Source organism: Dryobates pubescens, chromosome 30, assembly GCF_014839835.1.
Source record: "Dryobates pubescens isolate bDryPub1 chromosome 30, bDryPub1.pri, whole genome shotgun sequence".
Taxonomy (NCBI): Eukaryota; Metazoa; Chordata; class Aves; order Piciformes; family Picidae; genus Dryobates; species Dryobates pubescens.
The window spans coordinates 1223038-1244666 of record NC_071641.1 but is presented as its reverse complement, the minus strand read 5'-3'; the positions used below and the strand labels follow the sequence as shown (position 1 = coordinate 1244666).

Below are 21629 nucleotides of genomic sequence, written 5' to 3'. Positions count from 1 at the left end.
AGTGTAGACAGTTTTAAAGCTTAAGAAGCAATTGGAAATTATATAACACACATATTATTAATAAATTACTACAGTGAAAAGTAGTTTCACCTAAACGTAGGGAAAAAATTCCTTTTTTGTGCAGATGCCAGAGCACTGGAACAGGCTGCCCAAAGAAGTGGGGGTGTCTCCTCTGGAGACTTTCAAAACCCACCTGGGTTTCTGTACAACCCCAGCTAGACAAACCTGATTTAGCAAGGGGGCTGAACTGGATGATCTCCAGAGGTCCCTTCCAACCCATACCATTCTGTGATTCTGCACAAGTGCTTAATTACATGTTAATTAAATGCTGTGGTTTACCTGCAGCGCCTCAAAATGGGTGTAAAGCAGAAAGTGATAGATATTTCATTACTGGAAAAAGAAAAGAGAATGAAACTTAAGTGATTTATTTATTTAAAAAGCAGGGTTTCTATTTAGCAATAAACTGACCTACAACATGTTTTAATTACATATCCTTTTGTTTACAATCTTCTTCTTAAGTCTAAACTAAATAACACTGTCAGGACACAGCGAATTTGAGGAACTGGGATGAACTGCTTCTAGGTTAATGTTAACAGAACCATTTTCCTTTATAAAAAAATAATTACATTCAGGCAGGGAGCCAGTCTTCTGTGCAAGCCATCCCCTAATGTCCAATTTGTGTAAAATTCAACATCATCTCTCTTATCTGGCTATTTAGGACTCTATTTTTTCTGTGTAAGCTCCTTCTTGCATTTGCGGCTTTCCATTTATCTCTGCCTGTAGAGAGAACAACAAGAAAAAAGTGGTTCTGATGGAGCTATCTTAGGCTGCACATTGTCTTTGTGGTTTTGACACACTGTAGTGCAGCAAGACAGACATTATCCTACACTCTTTCCTGTTTTGCAGCCACAACAGTGTTTCAGCCTATATTAAGTGATAACATTTTATCATACCAGTGTGCACAATCCGATGTATGGTATGACTGCCGTGGACAGGGATTGATCTGGGACAGCCATTTCTCACGTAACCTTGTCTTGAGAGATAGGCTAATTTGCCTGTACTCTCAGGCAGTCTGTACCACTAAACACCAAATCAGAAAAATTGCTTTGGGATTTGGTTGTTGCTACTGTTTTCCTTTGTTGCAGATGTTTGTTCTCTAGTGTAGTACATTTTATTGAAACACTGATGGAATTAGAAAGCATTACTGAAAATGAACAGTAGAAAAACATCTTTCTGTCATGTTGCTTGTCTGTCTTAATTACAAACACAATTACGAATGTGTATCTCATTCTGGAAATCCAGGCTGCTGCAGACACTGTTTAATTTGCATTCTAACATTTGTGGGGAAGGTACAAGGGTTGTGACGTATTTTAGTGAAATCTTTGGCAGTAACAATGTGCAGCAATCTGTGATTCCATAGCATTTGGAAAGATGGGCTCACTGGAAAAAAGGCCACAAATACTGGGTGTTTATGGGCACTTCACATATTTTTCTCAGTATCAGCATTCATCACAGCAAAAATACGTGAGAAATGTAAGGAGTTCAATGACCATCTTTCCAAGAGTCAGAAAGTTTTGTTTAAACAATTGGACCAACCCCCAAGGTCCTTCACAAGCTTCACATAAACTATTCAAAAATTGAGAGCTACATTCTCAATGGACTTCATGTAATATTGCTGAAACGAATCAATATGGCACAAAAAAGCTTGCAGTGAGTTGCCATTTTAGGAACAGCTTAGTGTGCTAGTCCTAGAAATCCCTCCTAGTGCTGTACTGCAACCTATCAATGGACAACCACAGCTAAAACGTTTTCAAAGTTCTCAGATCAGCATGAAGAGGCTGGAATTTCTGTCTCAACTTTGTATCTTTGGGGATGGTCTTCACCATATGCAATTCATCCTCAAGTATCAACAAGTGTCTCCCTATTCCTTTCTGTTATATGTATACTTGCTTCGCTGTGCTCCAGGCTAATCCTTTCCTGGCCACCCCAGATATCTTTTCTTCTTCAGTTTTACATCCCTCTGTCTCAGATGCTACCTTCAGTGGAAATCAGCTGCCACCATGCTTCACTATGGCTGCGGTCATGATCACCAAGTGCCCAGCACTGTGATTTTGGAATAAAAGTTATTTTCTAGACTCAACTAAAGCAGCAGCTGCCTTCTGTTCCCTGGAGACATAATGCAGAATGTGAAGTCACAGTTCGCACATAACAATAAAATGGTATCAATCCGACCGCGTATCAGGTGAAAATCTTACAAGATTGCCTCAGAGGTTAAGAAACTGAGAAATGAAGTAGAAAAAAAAGATATTTTTTTAAAAAGTAAAAGGAAATTATTTTCTGTGTACATAACCAGAGTGCAAAAGGAAAAAAAAACCAAAAAAAGGGGAAAAAAAGGGCATTTTCTCATCTGCTGTTTCTGTAAAGGGGAAAAAAAAGGCTTGCAGCACTGATGCCAATGAAATCAAGGTCAAATGAAAATCAGGCATTGCATGTTTTCTGTAGGCAGGGACAATAATAAAGACAACATTGGCCAGGTTACCTCCTGTTTCTAAATGACATGTTGAAATGGAGTCTGAAATCAAACAAGTAGATCTAATGATGGCATCATTATTCTGATTTATATTTCCCATTTACACATCATCCATGTAAAGCAATTTGTCACAATATTTTCAGTTAATATTAACTATTTAATAAACTGCTGCATGGTCAGCAACGTGCAATGTGCTGTATCTCAGGTTTGAAGTGCCTAATGCCACCTGGCTGTTGCAAATAAAACCAAATTCCACCAGTTCTTTGGTGCAACACTTAAAGGGTGGGTGTCAGGAGGATGGGGCCAGTCTTTTCTCAGTGGTGTCCGCTGACAGAGATAATGGTCACAATCTTAAACATAGGAAGTTCCACCTAAACATGAGGAGGAATGTCTTTGAGAGTGGTGGAGCACGGGCACAGACTGCCCAAAGAGGTGGTGGAGTCTCCAAGTCTGGAGTTATTCGAAGCCCACCAGGATGCTGTCCTGTGCAACCTACTCCAGGTGAATCTGCGGAGGATTGGACTAGATGATCTTCAGAGGTCCCTTCCAACCCTTACCATTCTGTGATTGTGGGGAACCGAGTTCCCCAGAATTGATTTGCTTTCAGTAATTTCCTGTGTTTGAAGGAGTAGTTTACAAAATAACTATGATCATTTTATAGACCTCCCTGTAGAGAAGCAGCTCATCCTACAACAAATTAATTCCACTGACAATAGCTTCCTTCCCTTTTATGAACCTCATAGAAAGAACTCATGGACTCCTCAGAGTCTGCACAGCACATAACAAAACCTGATTTGTTCCATTAAGGCACTTTTTGTATAGTTAGGCACCTACCAAATGAAGTTGAGAATTGGCATAAATGTGTTATTTCTTATACATATTTTAAGATGTGTAACATAGATGCATCTAACAATCTATATTAAGCACATATTGCATATGCTCCATCACAGCAGCTGATCCTGAACCCCTGAAAAGGAGTTTTATCACTGACATCACTGAGAGCAGGATTTGGCCCGTGTTTCTTAACACAAAGTAATGCTGAATATATATGTTGTTATATTTTTTATCTTATCACATGTAAGCTGACTAAACTGGGAGTTATTTATAGAGACTAATTCACATTTTTACAGCATATGGATGTGCTTTTTGCCAGCTTAAGCATGAATACAGTTTATATTCATTACGGCTGAGCTAGCTAATTAACCATAGACAGAATTAGCGAAAAGCTTTCTAGCAACATTACCTCAAGGTTGCCTATAATTTCATTTGGGATTTCATCCACTGTGGATTTCTGATCTTCAGCAGTGACATAAGCCACATCATCTTCCTTGAAGGACTCTGCCTCTGGACAGGGCTCTTTCAGGTCCCTTTCAGATTCCTACCAAAAATCAAACACAAGAAATGCATGAGTTAGAATATCCTCCTGCTGTCTGCAAGACCAAACAGCATGAGCCCAAAGACATACAACCACATGAAGCCTGCTTTCGAGAACTTTGTCCTGACAGAGACCATCCATGTCTCTCTTGTGCTGCCTGGGCCAGGCAGATCCTGACGTTGTGAAGCAGTATGGGGTGAAAGCCCAGAGGTGCTGACTCAAATAAATGTTCCCTGCTGACTGATTAATGCAATAAAAATAATGTCATTCAGTCTCAGAAGCAAATGCGTGTGATATTCTGGAGAATAAAGGTCATTAGTGGCTGGGTTCCAATAGGAATAAATGAGGTAGGAGACATATAAAAACAGTTTTATAACAAAACAAAAAGAACAAAACTCTATGCCTTAGATTCTGTCTCTTCAGCTGTTGGTGATACTATGAATCATTATCTGAAGGAATGCCTTCTTCCAGCAGAGCAGTGAAAGGGGTTAATTATTGCTCAGAGGTTTATTGCCTATTTTTTAAGTGGAAATGAAATGGATGGCAAACAACAAAAAACAATACCTTTTTTTGTTACTACCCAGGTGCTCAGAACTGAAAAACATACTGAAAATTATTATAGATCAACTTTAATTTCTAGCTGCATCTCAAGGGGCCCTCTTTATACTACTTGGAAAGAACAGATGATTTTCATAATTTCATAACACTGCAGCTTCTTACTCATGTAGGTAATTATGTTTAGAAAACATGCAATCTTCCCAGTGAAAATTAGTCACTTCTGAACAGGTATCTTGTATTTTGAGATTAAAGGGTCCCACTGGCCACTAGGGTGTTCTGTCAAAGGAGACAGCTGGAGTGGAGCTGCTGTGACATTGCATCAAAGAACACCCTAAGAAAAATATTTTACTGTATTTTAATATACTATAATTTAAGAGCTGTTCATGGTCCCAAGTTTTGCTGCTTCGTCAGCTTGCTCCTATTTCTCTTTTCTATGAACATGAGAACCTTACTGGTATTTGGTCAGTGTGTGAACTGCAGCTCCGAGAATGCTCTGACAAGGAAATGGCTTCCCCTCCCTCCTCATAGTAGCTGGATGCAGCAATTAGTCTGTGCTTGGGCTCTTGTGAGTGACACAGAAGGTGTCTCTGAGTCCTCTAAGGGAACAAGGTTTTGTGTTGAGTTCTTTGGTTGGTTGGTTTATTTCTTTTTAAAGTGGCATTTTTGAATGAGCAAGGAAAAGGGTAAAACTTTAAAATGGTGTGTTTAGGGCCTCTATGCCAGGAAATGCCCACCGAGAGAATACCAGGCAGATGTTCTAGTTCTGAGTCAGCTATTATAAACGTGATTTTGCTTGGATGATGTAAGTCAGCTATATTAATTCACATCAGGGTAATTGCAACTCCCATAAATTAATTTCCTCATACCTTTGAAATCATCACAAGGTTGATATTTGGTTATTTAATTACTTGCTGCATTTAAACATGCTGAAAGTATTAAGGTTCTGCACATTTGCAAAAGTTATAGCAAAAACTGAAAAGAGTGAGACCTTGGCATTGTGCTTTACCACATTAAAGTAAATCTCTTTTGTAGTCCTAAAAGCTTTTCAGAAGTTATGTTTGGACTCTCTCATTATTTTCAAGATCCTGTGTCACGTGTGACCGTGCTAAGAAAAGGTAGACCGTGTTCGCCAATGTTTATAAGAAGGCTAACACAAAGATTTTCAGAATTCAAGTGAGGAGAAAAACAGATGTAATAGAAGCATTTTCCTGTATCACTCAAATTTTACAGCACTGTGCTACTGCTACAAGACTGATAAAAGAAACAGAAAGTTTAGTTCTTGCATCAAAATGAAAAAGCCTTAAGTTGAGCTAAACGTTACTCTTTCTGAAATCAAAAGAACCTTTGTTTTCAAGTTCTAGAGGTTTGTTTAAATGAGAGCTCTTTGGATTTAGCAAGTGTTTCCACTTCTGGTTTCTTACATTTTCTTACTAAAAATATTAGCTGAATGGGATGAGCATTCACAATTACTCCTGCTTCTTTAAAATAACTATTTTTTTGTTAGTAATTTACTGAGAATATTCTTTTTGTTTAGATTAAATCATTAATCCATTTATTCCTTCAAAAAACGAAGCAATGCAAACAAACAGTCTAACTTTCAGACATCAGTTTCTTGCTGAGCAAATACATTTTTGTACCACGGGTAAGATTTTCATGCATACTGTTTTAGAATAATAGTTTTACTTCACTGTGTCCTTTTAAAGAAAGCCATTCTTTACTCATCTGTTCTGTGTCTAATAATAACCCTTGGATCATTAAGAAGTAACTAAATTACAGCAGAACTAGTCTCTTTAATGAGCTGTAATAGTCTCAACATTCATCCAAACGTGGGTTTCTTTCAGAAAACTGCAAAACTTCAGTGTAGAATATGAAGTATTTTGTTTAGTAATAATAAGTTTATGAACAGTACTACACTTTACAGCCAAAATATAGTGACCTAAAAATGCCATTCTGCATTGCTCCTGCCTATACATTGTGTCCTTAACAAGTCCAGGGGAAAATTAGAACGAATGAATTGAATTGTGGTGAGAGCCTGAAGCCAACAAACGTATTTAAATGAATCCTTCTGATGCAATACTTTCCTTTAAAAAATACAATTAAGTCTCTGTATTTCCTTTGAACAAAACCTCATGCTTAATGGCACCAATGTCTCTGTAGTAAAATCTATTTAAAAACAGAGTAGGAGACACAGTAAGTTTTATACAGTTACACTGGCTTTAAAAAATGTTGCTCGTTTCTGAAGTCTGAGTAAATTTATGGCGAATTACTTCCACTGACCTACATTAAAAAATTCTTTCTCCTTTTTTTTTTTTAATTCCTGAAGATCTGTCATTATGTGAGCATTATTCACTATGACAAAGATGTATTATTCAATGTGTCCTCTTGAATCAATATAACTATTGAAATGTGAGAAACAGTTTGGCAAGATGATAATGCCTTAAAATTAATTGGCAGTATTTTCCTGCTCATTGCAGTTCAATGGGTCCATCAGAATTCAAATACAAAGAAATTGTTAAGCAGTTGCACAAATGCAGATGGCATATCAGTGTCAGTGCAGATAAAAGGATGTGCCAAAGGAGACTGGAGGGAGCAGAAGTTAAATGCAATATTCTTACTAATTCCTAGGTGTGGTGGAGTGCCAGAAGGCCACTTGAATCCGGACAAGTTATAGCAGGCTAGGGGCAGCTCGAATGCTCAGCAGAGGTTAATGTGTGAAACATCATTCAGCGCCACCTTTGCCTTTCCCACTCCAGCCTTCAGTGTAGTCACAGCTACGGACTGCAGCCAGTGTTCAAACGTTGGCCCTCCATTTTTAGCCCTATGCCACAATTTTTCTCAGGAATTTTTTCAAATAAAAGTGTGACTAAAAAGAAGGAGATATAAAAAGTGTCGTGTTGTTCTGCACATAAACCCACATACTTTTCTTGTTGTTGAGAGCTAGCAAATTACCTTTTTTTTACAAATGTAGGCAGAGCAAAGACAGTAAAATAGCACACAGGAAAATTTCTAAACCAGAATAATGGCAGGAAAGAAGATTGGTAAAGCATTCTAATAAATGAGTTCCACAGATGTGGTAGTTATTATAAAATTAGCTTTGCATAACTTACCAATATACCATTACATTTTCCCCCAGATGTTATCTGTTACTTGAATTAATATTGCTTAAGTTACTATTATTGCAGATTTTATCCACACTGTATTTTATTATTTAAGTTTCTGTGGCATAAAACAAGCCCTGGCTGATAGCATTACTTTTAATAATATATGTAAGAGGTTTTAGCATTATACAAATGGCTGCTGGGTATATCTTAATAGTCACAGCACAGAATGTCTGCTCTCAAAATATTATGTAGATTAAAACCAGCTATTTACTTAGACTCTAATTCAAGTCATTGGAAAGGTTTGCTGTATTTATGTATGTGGTATGAAGGGAAACAATCTACTCCCGGAATAAATATCAGTTTGGAAATTAGCAAAGCTAAGGTCAAGGTCAGTTTGGATTTACTAACATACTTTCTGAGAATTAGAATTTATAGTTTATGCTTACTTATTTCACAAATGAGAAAAGAGACCGGGGATGTGGGGGGGTGGGGAGTATTTGCCTCTGATACAAGGCTTTTTGTATCATAGAAACGCTTTTGAAAAAACACCTTTTCAGCTTGATATTATCTGAAATTCTGTACTCCTCTGCAGTCTAAACAGAAATTCTTCAGCTACTCTTACCAAAGACAGGAAAATAATTATTTATAAGGATTGGAAAAAAACCCCGTGTTCAGCGTGGACCACTTCTAAAGCCTCGTATCATCTTTCAAAGCCTCCCAATGGCCTTTCAATGGATATGGGTTTGATTTTATATGGATGACAGATGCATTTTAAAAAGGGTATTCTTTGTGTCTGTATTTATATCATCTGTGTAGTTTCTAATTGTATGCCATGGCTCCCAGAGACTTGCACAGCCTTCTCTCTTGTATATATATGTGAGATTGGCTGTGAAACAAAATATTTAATACAGGATTTACATTAGTTTGCCATTCATGCTAAGCATGCCCAGCTGCACACCTACAAATGTGCTGAATTTCAGTTGCTGGAATAAAAGGCATTTACAAGATATGGTTTGTTAGCTGCCTGTGTTTCATGTGGTTAAACCTGAATGAATAACTAATGGACAGAGATGCACCGTCTCACGCTGACTCCAACCAGCCTGCCTTCCGCGCCACCCCTTTCCCCCTCCCCAACTTCAACCTGCCAGCCTATGCAAACACAACAAATCCTACCTGCCCTCTGAGGCATTGCCCACCAGCATTCCCACAGGAGGCTTCTGGGAGGCGGCTGATAGCTCTGCAAATACATTTGCCATACTGTTGTGCAGCAATACTATACACAAGGTCCAAAGGACCGAAAGATATTGTGAAGCATTCAAAAACTTAATCGGGATAGGTGATCTATGCAGTATGACTAAGAAGGCAGAGCTTCCTTCTGGACACCTTCACTGTACACATTTCTATTAATATTTAAAGTAGAATTAAGATCAACGAGGGACTAAACTTGGCCTCTGAAGCATGCTTCCCAGTTGCTAATGATGCACATGGAAATGCTGTGTGCATGTTCCTAGGCAGGAGTTTTCAAACTACTATTCCTTAAATGAGAGGAAAGTTCAGGAAGTCAAAAGCATACTTTATGCTCTTTTTCTTGCATTTCAGAATTCAAGCTACTACATTCTAAAGATAATTTTCCATGTTGCTGGGCTGAGATGTGAATCAACTTTGTTGACAATACATCAGTAATTAATCTAGTCCAAAATAGCTATCTGAAGCAATTTGGTGCCCACATTGACAAAACAGGATCTACTCCTCCCCCCAGGAAGCTGTAAATCAGTCAGTGACATCTGGCCTCAAGGACATCAGAGTCATCTGAAATGTGGTAATTTATATTAATGAACATCAATATTAATTTTTAAATAAAAAGAATTTGCTACTGCCATTATGTTTACATATGGAATATTATTTATAGCTTGTGCTCCTCCTTTCCTACATTTTCCCCATAAATTATTGTAAGGAAACACACTGTCACAGTTATAAACATATTTTTTTCCCTAGGAGTTAAAGCTGTTTACATATCCTCTTACTGTTTTCAGTAACTATATGAGGACAACAACCAGGATATTCTTGCTACTCCAGGAACTGCTGCCAATTTTAATGCTCAATTGAGTAGAAAAGAGTGCTTCCACAAAAAACAACAAAGCCCTCCTCTCTGGAGATATCTTAATGCAGAACGTCCTTAATGCCTAGGTTCTGTAAGAGTATCTAAACAGAGCAGAAAAAAATGAAATACTGATTTCAGTAGGCTGCAGTCATTTACTTCTGCTTTTACCAAGCTTACAATTACTACTGTCAACTCACAGATTATTTAGAAAGACAAAATAAGAGACATTTAAAAAAGTCCCCAGTTGGCTTTCATGCTGAGGACACATTACTAAATGATTCACCTTGGAATGGTCACTCTAAATTCACATTGTGTTTAGCATTGCCAAATCTCCTAGAGTTATGGGATTACAAGAGAATCTCAGCTTTCATTTAAAAATAAAGTTAGTGTCTAGCTCTTATGGTTGCAGAGGAAAGATTGAAAACATAAATCTTGAAAGCTAAAAAACGAGACTGAAAACAAAAGGAACCAAACAACAATTATTTTTTAGCAACTCTCATGGCTTTTTGGGATCTGTCTCACCATTTTTAATGCTTCAGGTTAACCATCTCCTGCTAAAAGCAATGCATAAAAATTTTGAGGAGGGGGGAAGGACTTTTTTTTTCCCCCTTTAACAGTACCCAGAAGCACAAATCTTGCATGGCAAGAATTCCCCGCTTCCACTTCAAGGGCACTCACCAAACAAGCAAAGAGCAAGCAGCTCCTATTCTGGCTGTTTAGTTGTACTTAACAGGGATTTAAAACCATTAACACTCCCCACCCCACCCCCCCCAAAAAAAAGAGAAGAAAAGCAAGCAGACAACCCCTAAGAATCATTCCTACAGTAACCAGCTAGCTGGAGTTACAAATATTTTTAAATGTTTGTTGGGGCTTTGTGGGGTTTTGTTTTGTTTGTTTATTAGTCATCTGACCACATTAGAAAACTATAAAAGTAGTTTCTGTTGAACTCAATACACAACAGGCAGTCTAATTTTTGGTGGCATCGATCTCATCAGGCTGGAATTTAACATTTACTTGTTGTACACCTCTTTTTCCAAATAATCAGGAAAGATCTGCTAGGAATGCTGAAAGCCTTATGATAAAAATGTGAAAGCATACCTGGCCAGGTGCATTTTGGTACCTCTTTCTGGGAGGAGGCTTTATACATTTTACAAAGATTTGCTGCAGTCTTATACTCTTACAAAATCAATTTGCATGAGAGCATTTGCCTTTGCCAACACAATGGCCTGTAAGAATTAAAATGCTTAGGGAGATGGTATTCATCACACCTGGTTTAGGGGCTTTGTCAACCCCCTAAGTCCCTCCTTGTACTAAGCACAAACATGACTGCATCTCCTGAGACACAGTCAGAGCAGCTAAGACAAATTAAAAAACCTAACAACCGCTTAATATACCTGCCCTGGCCCACAGCAAGCACAGCCCGCCACCTCTCCCACTGACTATAAAGAGAACCTAGGAGAGATGGGCTCTTCTCTCAGGCTCTTCAGTTTGCCTTGTCCCAGGAAATATGAAATAGTGAACTTTATATTCAAAGCACCACTGGAGAAACATTAACAGCACCACACATTCCTCATGCAGTTCTGAGCATGTATGATAAAAGTCATATGGCCGTTGGCACTATCCTGGGCTGTTTTCTCCAGGTGTCACATCGGAGATGCAGCAAAGTCTCACTAACTACAACTGTTCCACAGGGCTTTAGGTCGGCCCTAAGACGGCTAAAAAATGCCAATGTAGACATGCCTGTCTCTAACATGTCTCACGGTGTGTACACACCAGTTAGAGCAGGCATTACCCCATTATATGTCTCTTTGCTCACTAAGTAACAGTCTTCTGGCTTCATCTAAGCACAAGTACAATCTACATGTAAGAAAGACACCAAGAAGATTCCCCCAAAATAGGAAAAATTTAAAAGAAACTTTTGAAACCAAAAAGGTTCAGGAGGTGATTGGGAGCTCCTGCAGACAAAGTCTGCCAGCAGAAAAACAATCTTTTGCTGTTGATGCAGTAATGAGTAATCACAATCATGAGGTCCCACCTCCCACCTTCGTCTGTCGCCACTCTCGAACAGCCTTCCCATCCTGTCTGTTTCCTCTGAAACCAGTATTTTTTCCATGCAAGACTGGCCATGGACAAGCCCCTTCCACAACTGCCCCACAGTCTATACATTCCTGAAGCACACAATGCCACAGGAAGGAGCTCTCTAAACTCCACGCAGCCATCAGGTGTGTTAGATGTGAACAGGCTTGTCTACATTGATTCCCTCCTAGCTGATGTTACAGAAATAGCTGCTCTAACATTTAAAAGGTTGCATTTAAAAACAACAGCAACAACAGCGACAAAAACCTCTTAAAGAATATTGATTCAGAGCCAAAATGAAAAAAACCCAAAACAGAATTGCTCACACAATTTAAAAACTACAATATAGATTTTTCAAAAAAAATATGCTGCATTAGAAAACTTTTCAGGATATACTGTCACATAAAACTGGGAAGCTTGTGTTCTTTATTAGACATAAAACATGAAGCCTTTGCATGAGTGTGTAAGTTTCTGTTAAAACAACAATTTGTCCTGTGGACTGTAAATTCAATTACTGTTTTTATTGGAATCACATTTTGCTTTGGAAACAATCATGCAGAAAAACAACCAGTAACTTAGACATCTTAAAAACATCTCAAAACAGGCATGGCTCTGAGAACAAATCGGCGATGGTAATTCTCCCAGTGTGAGCTGCAATGTTCTTAAAGCCATTTCCATATTTTTAATTAACACCTGGTTAAAAAAATTCATCTGACTGTAGGTCATTTTAATCACAAATAGGAAAATAAATTTATTTTATCAGAAAATTGACTCAACACTATTTTAGGGTATTATTTTTCATGGTTTTACCATCAGAATGAAGCTATTAACATGCATTTCCCAATTTGGGAATGCAGAAGCAAGCCCATTTTGTTCTCAAATTTCAGAGTTCAAGTTTTCAGTTACCTCTCTATGTGGAACTAGTCTATTTTAACACCTGAATATTTGATCAGTACACAGAAAACCCCACATAAGTGTATGATAATAGTACTTCTTTACAAATGCATTTCTATATAACTTGAATCTGTAGTATTCAAATTATAGTCAAAAGAAACCACCACTTCCTTATATGACACTTGAATTTCATACCCCATTGTAAACAGGCTCTCCTTATTACAGTACGCGTTCAGAAATCTGTTTATATTGGATCTCGGCTTGAACGCTGGGGTTAGTTTTAACTCTATCTTATAATACTGTCATTCACTTTAAATAAAGCTGCAGTTGTGGATAGGAGCAGGGCTGGTGTGGTGCATTCAAGAGTTAAACAAAGCTTTGTTTCAGCATTGCCTGCTTGGTGGGCGATTTGAAATCTAGTAGGTTTCCTTTTGGTAAAGTGCCAAAGCCAACCACACCTTGAATGATGTGAGGTTGTTTCTGAGAAAGTAATATCTCCTTACAGATTATCTCCTCCCACTTTGACTTGGATGGTTTCTGAGAAGAGTCATTTCCATTTCTGTTGGGGCATGAAATAGTTTCTGGTGCAGAAACACATAAATCTCACTCTGCTTTGACTTGTTAGGGAGCTTGTGGATATTTCAAATTTTGTTTAAACAAAGCATGAGAAGAAACAACCATTTCTACTGAATAATTGCTCCCCAAATAAAGCAGCAAACCAACACCCACTTAATCCTTTATAAACTCTAACTTCATCTTCTAGAAAATTTCCACACAGACAAGTAACAAAACCAACAAACTTCTGATGTTTGCTCCAAGGTGGTTTCCACCATCATACAGCATTTGAATACGAGTCAGGATTGAGAGTAAATATTTCAAGCTTGGAAGTGAAAACCTTGAGGCAGCCACAGAATATGGCACAGAGTGAATATGAAGTGTACTGTTTTGAACTGTGCACTACAGGCTTTCTTCTCTTCCTGGTGTTTTGTCTTTTTTGAGAAACTCTGTTCTACAAGCATAGAGAGTGGGATTATAAAGTTTGCACACAGTTTGACTGATGAGATACAAGACAATGTACCAGCTTTAGATGGAAAAAAATGAAGTAATGATGTCAAAGGGATTCATCTATTTATTCCTTTTGGCATCACCTTTTCCATTGAAGCTTTCATAAATAGCAACATCATAAGTACCTGGAGAAAGCAAAGGCCAAACAGCAGCACCTTCTCTTTAAGCATGCACAGCTGTACCCAGAAACATGATGTTCCCCAATCTCAAGCTTCTGTCTTTTGATCTAACCCTCAGAAGAAAACACCTATTGGGAACATCAAATGTGTCTGGATTGCAAAGCAGAGAAGTTCAGAAGAGAGCAGCAAAGACACTAGTGGCTGGAAAGTTCACCTGGCAATAGACAGGCAAGGTGGATGGTGATGCAGCAATTAAATCAGTTTTGTGAACAGAAAGACTTACTCAACATTGCAGGAAAAACATCGGTCAATGTGTAGAAGAAGAGAGCAGGAGCAATGGGAAGTACCTAACCACGGAGCTGAATGTCTCACTTGCAGGAGACAGTGACACTGAAGAGATCCAGCTTCACCACACTGGTGGCAGAATGCAATGCTGAACTGTACACTTATTATTCTAGTCTCAGATTGCCCCTTGGTCCCAGCTGCCAAGCCTGACAGACTGAACGTCTAGCATGGGTCCAACAATATCTCATCACAAACCAACATTTTAATGTCCTTTTCCAATAGATCCATAACCATCACAGACTTCTGGAGGTGGGCTGTATTCACTTCTTTATGTCAGGCTATTTCCCTTTGATAATCCCTTGCTGCATCTAGACAAATGTCACATATTCTGGGTTCTCCTGCCATATGATTCTGTATTTTGATTGTAACATTTGGCAGAATGTGAAGCAACTCTCACCACTGCCACTGGGTGTTGGCCAGAAAAGAAGTGCACCTATGAACTTAAACTGAGTCTTTCTCCAGCTGACACAACCCATATACACACACACACACACACACACGTATATATATAAAACTAGTAATTGCTGTTTAATCCTAGAAGGACTTATACTTCATAAGTCAAAAAATGGCTTTTAAAGAAGGACTTGATACCAAAAACTGAAAAGAGAAAAGCCCTTATCAAATATAATAAACAAATTTTCACTATAGTTCCTCTGCAAATATTATCCTCGTACTTATGAGACTGACCAGCTTAAGTATTGCAGGTATTTGTGATATCAAGTACACACCCTAATAAATCATACTGGATGCACAGCTCCATGTGGAAGAAATAGAGCTGATAGGAGATACCTTTAAAAAACTTGGCCCCAAAACCAGAGACAGGTTATTTCTCTGGGACAGGTAACTTAACAGATGTATTTATCGCTCAATGGTAAATTAGTCTCATAGCAACATTCTCCATCAGAGAAAAATGTTAAGGTGTTCTTATAGTACAAGTAATAGTCAATTACAGCATTTTAACTAGATTTTTTTTTATCAGCCCTAAAATTATTAAAATTGTGATCTTTAAATAATTTATATTTCAACTAGTGTTTTACTAGTTCTCTCCCTACCTTCTCTGATTTTCATTTTCTCACTTGTCAGCATGTCTTGGCAGTGAGAACAGAAAGACCTCAAACCTTTGCTGATTGCTTTCCATGCAATCTGATTTCTATAAATTAGAAGTTGCTGATGGGGAAGCAGACAGCAGTACCCTTTGATCAAGATACACATCTTGATCTCTTTTATATTTTTTTTAAAACCCAATAATATTAAAACAACAAAAAAATCATCATACAAGCTTTTCGATCAAAGTATGTCACTGTCTGCTTCCCAGTCAACATACTGCCAGTAAATTGGCAAGGTGCCCAGAAAGCACAGGCAGCAGCTGGTGGGTTTGATTACCATCTGCACAGCCACTGATGTCTAAAATATCGTGTCTCCATCTAGTGGGCAATGGCATTTAGCAGGAAATCTGAAAATGGGTTGGAGCCTGCTTCCATGGATGGCAGAAGGAGCTTTGCTGATTCCCCTTCACCAGAACTGGGCTCTAAAGCTGTATCCCATTGGAAAGACACCTAAAAACAAGAAAGGCTTTGAAGTCCCACTGGTAGCTCCATCCCTAAAATGGCACTTGCCCTTAAAATCACATTTTCTCCAAAAGCATTATAGACAATCTCTTTTTGTGTGCTCCTAACCAACCATCTCCTTCTAATGCCCTGCAGCACCCTGGAAGTTTTAATGGCCAAGATTTGAAAATGTAAAAGAGGTAACAGGGAAAGGAAAGCAAGCATAAGGGTGCCATTAATGTTCAGAATGCCTGAAAGAAACAACAAAGAATAAGAAGAATATGGCAACATCTTCCTTTAAGAAGAATTAAACTACAGCTTACTAAAGCATTGCCCTTCCTGACTTCTTAATGACAGGCTGACCAAAATACCATATTAGCTTTCTTGTGTGAATTCAGATTACATCCTTGACTAAACAGACTAAAGAAGATACACAAATCTGTTCTCCAGAGAAGTGCCAAGGGAAGGAGGGAGGGGGGTGGCTAGTAGGTTGAGAGAGGTTCTCCTCCTTCTCTACTCTGACCTGGTAAAGCCACATCTGAAATGTTTTGTCCAGCTCTGGGCCCTCACTTCAAGAACCACCTAAGGCATCTGCCTGAAAGAGTCCAGTGCAGACCCACAAAGATGATGGAATGGAACATCTCCCATATGAAGAAAGACTGAATGAGCTGTGTCTTTTTAGTTTGAGGAAAAGGAGACTGAGGGGAGACCTCATGCATGTTTATGAACCTGTGAAGGGTAAATGTTGGGAGGATGGAGCCAAGCTCTTCTCAGTTATGTCCAATGATAGGACAAGGAACAATGGGTGCAAGTCGGAGCTTAGGAGGTTCCAAGTGAACACAAGGAAAAATTTTTTCACTGACAGTGACAGAACACTGGAACAGGCTGCCTAGAGAGGTTGTGGTGTCTCCTTCTCATTAGATATTCAAAACCTGCCTGAATGTGTTCCTGTGTGACCTGCTCTAGGTGATCCTGCTCTGGCAGGGGGTTTAGACTCAAACATTCTGTGATTCTGTAACACAGATTTTTGAATCCACATGGCCACCCAAAGGAGAAACTGAGGCATAAGCCAGTGCTGTGACAGCTCTGTCATGACAGACACAGGACAAAAAAAATAGCTAATAAAAGACAAACTCTACCACATTTATTACACCACCCTCCCCTCCATCGATTACCATCTTTTCTGACAACAACTCCACAAGCAATGTACTGACTGGACATATTTTATGCACACCCATCTAGTGTGAAAACTGCATCCCAATGAAGAACTATCAGTACAGCAAAATGAAAAAACAACAACAGGATCATGCTATTGATTTGTGCCATCCACATATGGACTAGGCCTAAATTCCCTTAGCCTGAGAAATCTGTTGAGATAACTCTCCAACACAGCATGATTACGTTTCATGTAATGACTTCTCTGGATGCATGATAGGTCCTAAAATACCTCTTCTTTTTCTGAATATCTTTTAATAAAGTTGTTTAAGATGCATTTTGATTTGACACACCTAAACTGGTTACAGTCAAGCATTTTCTATTTTTAGCATGTACTCCATTGCATTAGAAGCAAGTTTATTACTCCATAAATAATTCATCCAAAGGAACTTCAGTTTAACAGCACCTAATAGACACAATCACTTAGGGTAGCACGCTGGCAAATTTCAGCTTTAAATCAGAAGCTGGTCTGTCTTCATAGAGGAAAAAAATAATTAACTTATCAGAAGAAAGCATCATTTTTAAGAAACTCAGGCATGAGAGCTTAAAAATGAAGTCAATACTTGCCAACAACTTTTGTGCTAATATATTATATTGCTTGTTTGTGCAGGAAGGGAGTGAGATTTGTTTCAATCTAATCTAATTCTCTTTATTTCAACAGAAACTACAAGAATTAGAAATGAATGTTGTTCCCTTAACATTTTGCTGTGATAGAAGCTTTATTTTTCAGGTCAGCACTCTCCGGTTTTGATTGCTCAATGGAAGCGGCACAATGGCTGAAAAAAAAAAGGCGGCTCTGAAATGTTAGGAAATAGAAACTGCTGACTACCTGCTGAAGGAATAATGATTTATAATACATGAATAGGGGCAATAATTGGATAGCAGGCTGTACTCAAAAAAGCCTTAATTCACAGATCTGACATCAGAAAGTCATAATCCATCGATCTGGCATCAGAATGATGGATTATGACTTTTTAAGAACATGCAGACATGTCAGCTTCACGAGCATTCCGGGAATCGTAGTCCAAATTGTTTTACTGAGGTCATTTGAACAATTTCAGCTTTTTCCAATAAAGCTGATGCACTAATATTTTTGAAATGTACAAGTTCTGTTGGATCCATTTTTTTTTTTCCTTTTTCAAACCCTAAAAATCCTCAAACCAAATATTGCAGGTTGCCACAATTTGTGAGTGAAGAATTTATTTAAGATTACTTCAAGTCTATGCCACTTATTTGTGGAGATGACAGTAATTTAGAAAGCCAATCGATTTTTACATCAAAAAAGTTTTGTATTAAAATTTGGAGGCTAAGAAAATCACAACACAAGGTGAGAGATAAATCACTGTATTTTCTTTCAGGAAGAGTACTGACATCTACTATGCACACTTTCCCTGGACTACTGCAAAAACATCTAATTTCTGACCTCTGACTGCTTCCTCTTCAAAACCTTGATTAGGTTTTAAACTGTCACTACCAAAAATAAAGATATGAAGTGAATTTAGATAGAATTGAATAATACTCTTGCAATGCATGACTACCTAGAGGCTGAAATGTACTTTTTGTAAAGAAGCCATTGACATATTAACTCAAAAAGACACCTAGCTTCTTTACTGCAATATTGGGAACTTTGCGTTCCTCATAAAACTAAATATGGGCTAAGACTATTGAGTGAAAAACTCTGGGAACTTTTAGAGAGCTTTTCATTGGACATCACGTACTTATAAATAAGAAAACCACATACACTAAGTGAAACCACCTATAAATTAACAACTGGTACATTAGACAATTCAAGGGCTCAGATGGGTAAGAGTTCTTAAAAAAAAATGCTTTCTACTCCAAACAAGTGTTGAAAATAAAGAGAAAAGACCACACCGAGGAGAAAATAGTAAAAAATCTTCTCCATGCATACACATATTAAAAACTGTAAAAACTGTGACCAAAACATCTTCCAAAGCTATAAAACTTCTAAGTGTACCAGTAACAAGGGCTAAAGGGCAACAGAGGCCAAACCAAGCCAAGGTTGCATATCTCTATTATTTTCCCCTGCAAACTCCCTTGTATTTCCCCTTGTCTAGAAGGCTGAGTTATTCCTTCTCTAGTCTTTCTCACCTTATTTCCCTTCCTACTCATAAAATGTTTGTAAGAGAGCTTAATAATAAAGTGAAGCTTTTGGGTTTTATTTTCGTATGTGCTCATAACTAAAGCCACTATAGAAAGGAGAAAAAGTCATATGGCTCTCTCACAATGCTTGAAATAATTTACTTCACTAAACATGAGGCATGTTGAGCAAAGGCATCCTGGGTCCAGTCTCAGTCCAGATTTCAAAACAATGGCAACAGGACCAAAGAAAGAGAGAAAACAGCTGTGGAACTGCACCCTTTAAAATCTCAGTGGTTCATAGGATAAAAGGGGAAAAATAATGCTCTTTTATCAACAGTAGACAGAGGCAATTTACTTCAATTTGACAACTAAACATGAAATGGCCAATAAAAATGACTGCCATGTTACACACATGCCTTCCTTTAAACACACCTAATCTTCTTAGAGGTCTCACATAAAGGGATCACATTACTGAAAAGCAACTACTTCTTTAAAAAAACCTTAAATGCCACCACCACTGCACAACGGATCAAAAGAGAGAGTACCTCATTCAATTAACTTTACTGGGGAATTAACATTGGCAGGCTGTAATTACTCACTTGGAAGGGAGTCATGAGGACACCATGGCAAACAGTTTTCTGCTTGTGATTTAAATGCTTGAGGTAATGACAAGTGGTCAGGGTATCACTTTTGCAGCTTCCTTCAAAGAGCCTGTTGTGCAGTGCCCTAGCAGCATCAAACCAGATTCACTATTACTTCATCATCAAACCATCTTCTACCTGAATTTTCCTTGAATCCTTTCCAGTCTAGTATTTACCCAGCTCAATTAAGCTTATGACATCAAATTAAACCAATTAGAGTGGCTGCAACCTTTCTAACCTTCCCAGACTGAAGAATGAATACAGCCCTTAGGACTGTGAGCAGGGAAAGACAAGAGCCTGGTAAATTGGGTGTCTCCTGATTCCCTCCCCTTTTTTGGACTTAGGCATTAGCCCTACCTCTTTTCTTGTTATTAAACTGGTCGTATCCTTTCCTTGTCTCCACTGACACCACTAACTCATTTAATGTATATTATGAAGCAGTAGTCAGATGTGAACTTTCTGTCTTTAATGACGTGTGCTTGACCCAGCGACCTTGAAGTGAAAGGCTCTGTAGCTCTTTAGCACACCCTTGATATTCTAGGCCCCTTTATTGACATAGTTCATCAGCAAAACGTGTGTGCAAAAGGAGCGCCTACTCACAATTAATATTGCCATCATTCTGCTGTGGCAATACACTGCACTGAAAAAAAAAAGATGAATTATAAAGTGCACGAGTTAGTAAAATTTAAATCAAGCAAATGTTTAATATTAAGCCATTTCATCTTTTTCCAAAGTTCAGCAAGTGTATTACAAAGCAGTGAAATTGCACTTCAAGCCCTAAGGCTTGCAGTGTTGGAGCCTGCCTGATTAACGTAATTAAAAGAATAGCATAACACATACTAAAAATTAAACATATGTGACCTTATTGTTTACTTCCAACTGATAGCATGATTTCTGGCTAAAAATTTGCACTGCTAAATACCTGACAAACTATTAAAGCACATCCCCTTTTTCCTGCTGTGCATATGATTGAAAGTGCAGAGGTTAAACATGGCAATAAAAAAACATTAGGGAATTCTATTTTTGGTCAGGGTGGTGTTTAGTTCTCCCTTCTCCCTTTTACAATAAGCAGGTGCTGCTGAAGAGGTAGAAGCTCTTACGACAGGAGGGCATCAAGCTGGATAAGGGTAGGAAATTGCTTCCTTGGACAGAATCTTCCCTTCTACAGGCACGAAACGTCTTGTATTGCATTTTCCCATCTTAGCCAAGAAGGTAAGAGAATCCCACACAACAAGAGACTCTAAGTCTAACTGAGGTCCTCATCTCCTGCCTTTTAAGTAAACCTCCATTTTGCAGGTTGATATGAACGCTAAAATTTTGTTCTAGACAAACACTGCAGTAGACATTCTGCTTGCAGCAGGAGCCAAGCAACATGAATTAGAGAGCTAGACATACATTGCTTGTGAGGCCTGATTCAGACTACTGCTCAATGGGTGCAAAGCTGGCGAGTTCCAGCGGCACAGAAATATTCTGCGCTAGTGCTTGCGAGACACAGAATTCTAAGTGCACGGCCAGCAAATGCTGGCTGGCATACTACAGGATCCTAGAGGCTTAAGCAGCAGGTTTTATGGGACAGAAACTTTTAGCACTGACAAAAGCTTACTTTTTCTGCACATGTTGCCTGCATACCTCCATTTTCTTCTGCAGCAATTCTGCATATTCCTTTGGCCAGTGTAATAATCAGCAGCCCCTCCCAGTACATGAGGCAGAAAGCAAATGAAAAAATTAAAACAAGTTGGCAAATGTACCTATATATACATATTTCATGTTATCACAGTTATGCTTTATAAATTATGGCAACAGCAATAGAATTCTGCTGCTGTGATCATGGATAATCAAAGCAAGTGAAAAAAAAGCCAGTGCTGAAATATTTTCAAAGGTATGAAAGTCTTTACTGTTGTGTAATTTAAATTTACTTGCCATTACTTGAAATTTCCTTTTGCCTGCGTGATTAGAATTTAA

At 38.3% G+C, this 21629-nt stretch overlaps 1 protein-coding gene across 1 annotated transcript in view; it reads right to left on the bottom strand.

Annotated features, from left to right (window-relative positions):
• Positions 1-487: 487 nt before the first annotated feature.
• The window catches only part of CABCOCO1 (ciliary associated calcium binding coiled-coil 1), a 52580-nt gene continuing 31438 nt past the window's right edge, over positions 488-21629 (bottom strand). The window contains exons 6-7 of the mRNA XM_054174603.1: positions 3774-3908; positions 488-777 (exon numbers count right to left, since the gene is read on the bottom strand). Of these exons, the coding sequence (XP_054030578.1) occupies positions 715-777; positions 3774-3908 (198 nt within the window). The 3' untranslated portion in view covers positions 488-714. The remainder of the gene's footprint in view (positions 778-3773; positions 3909-21629) is intronic.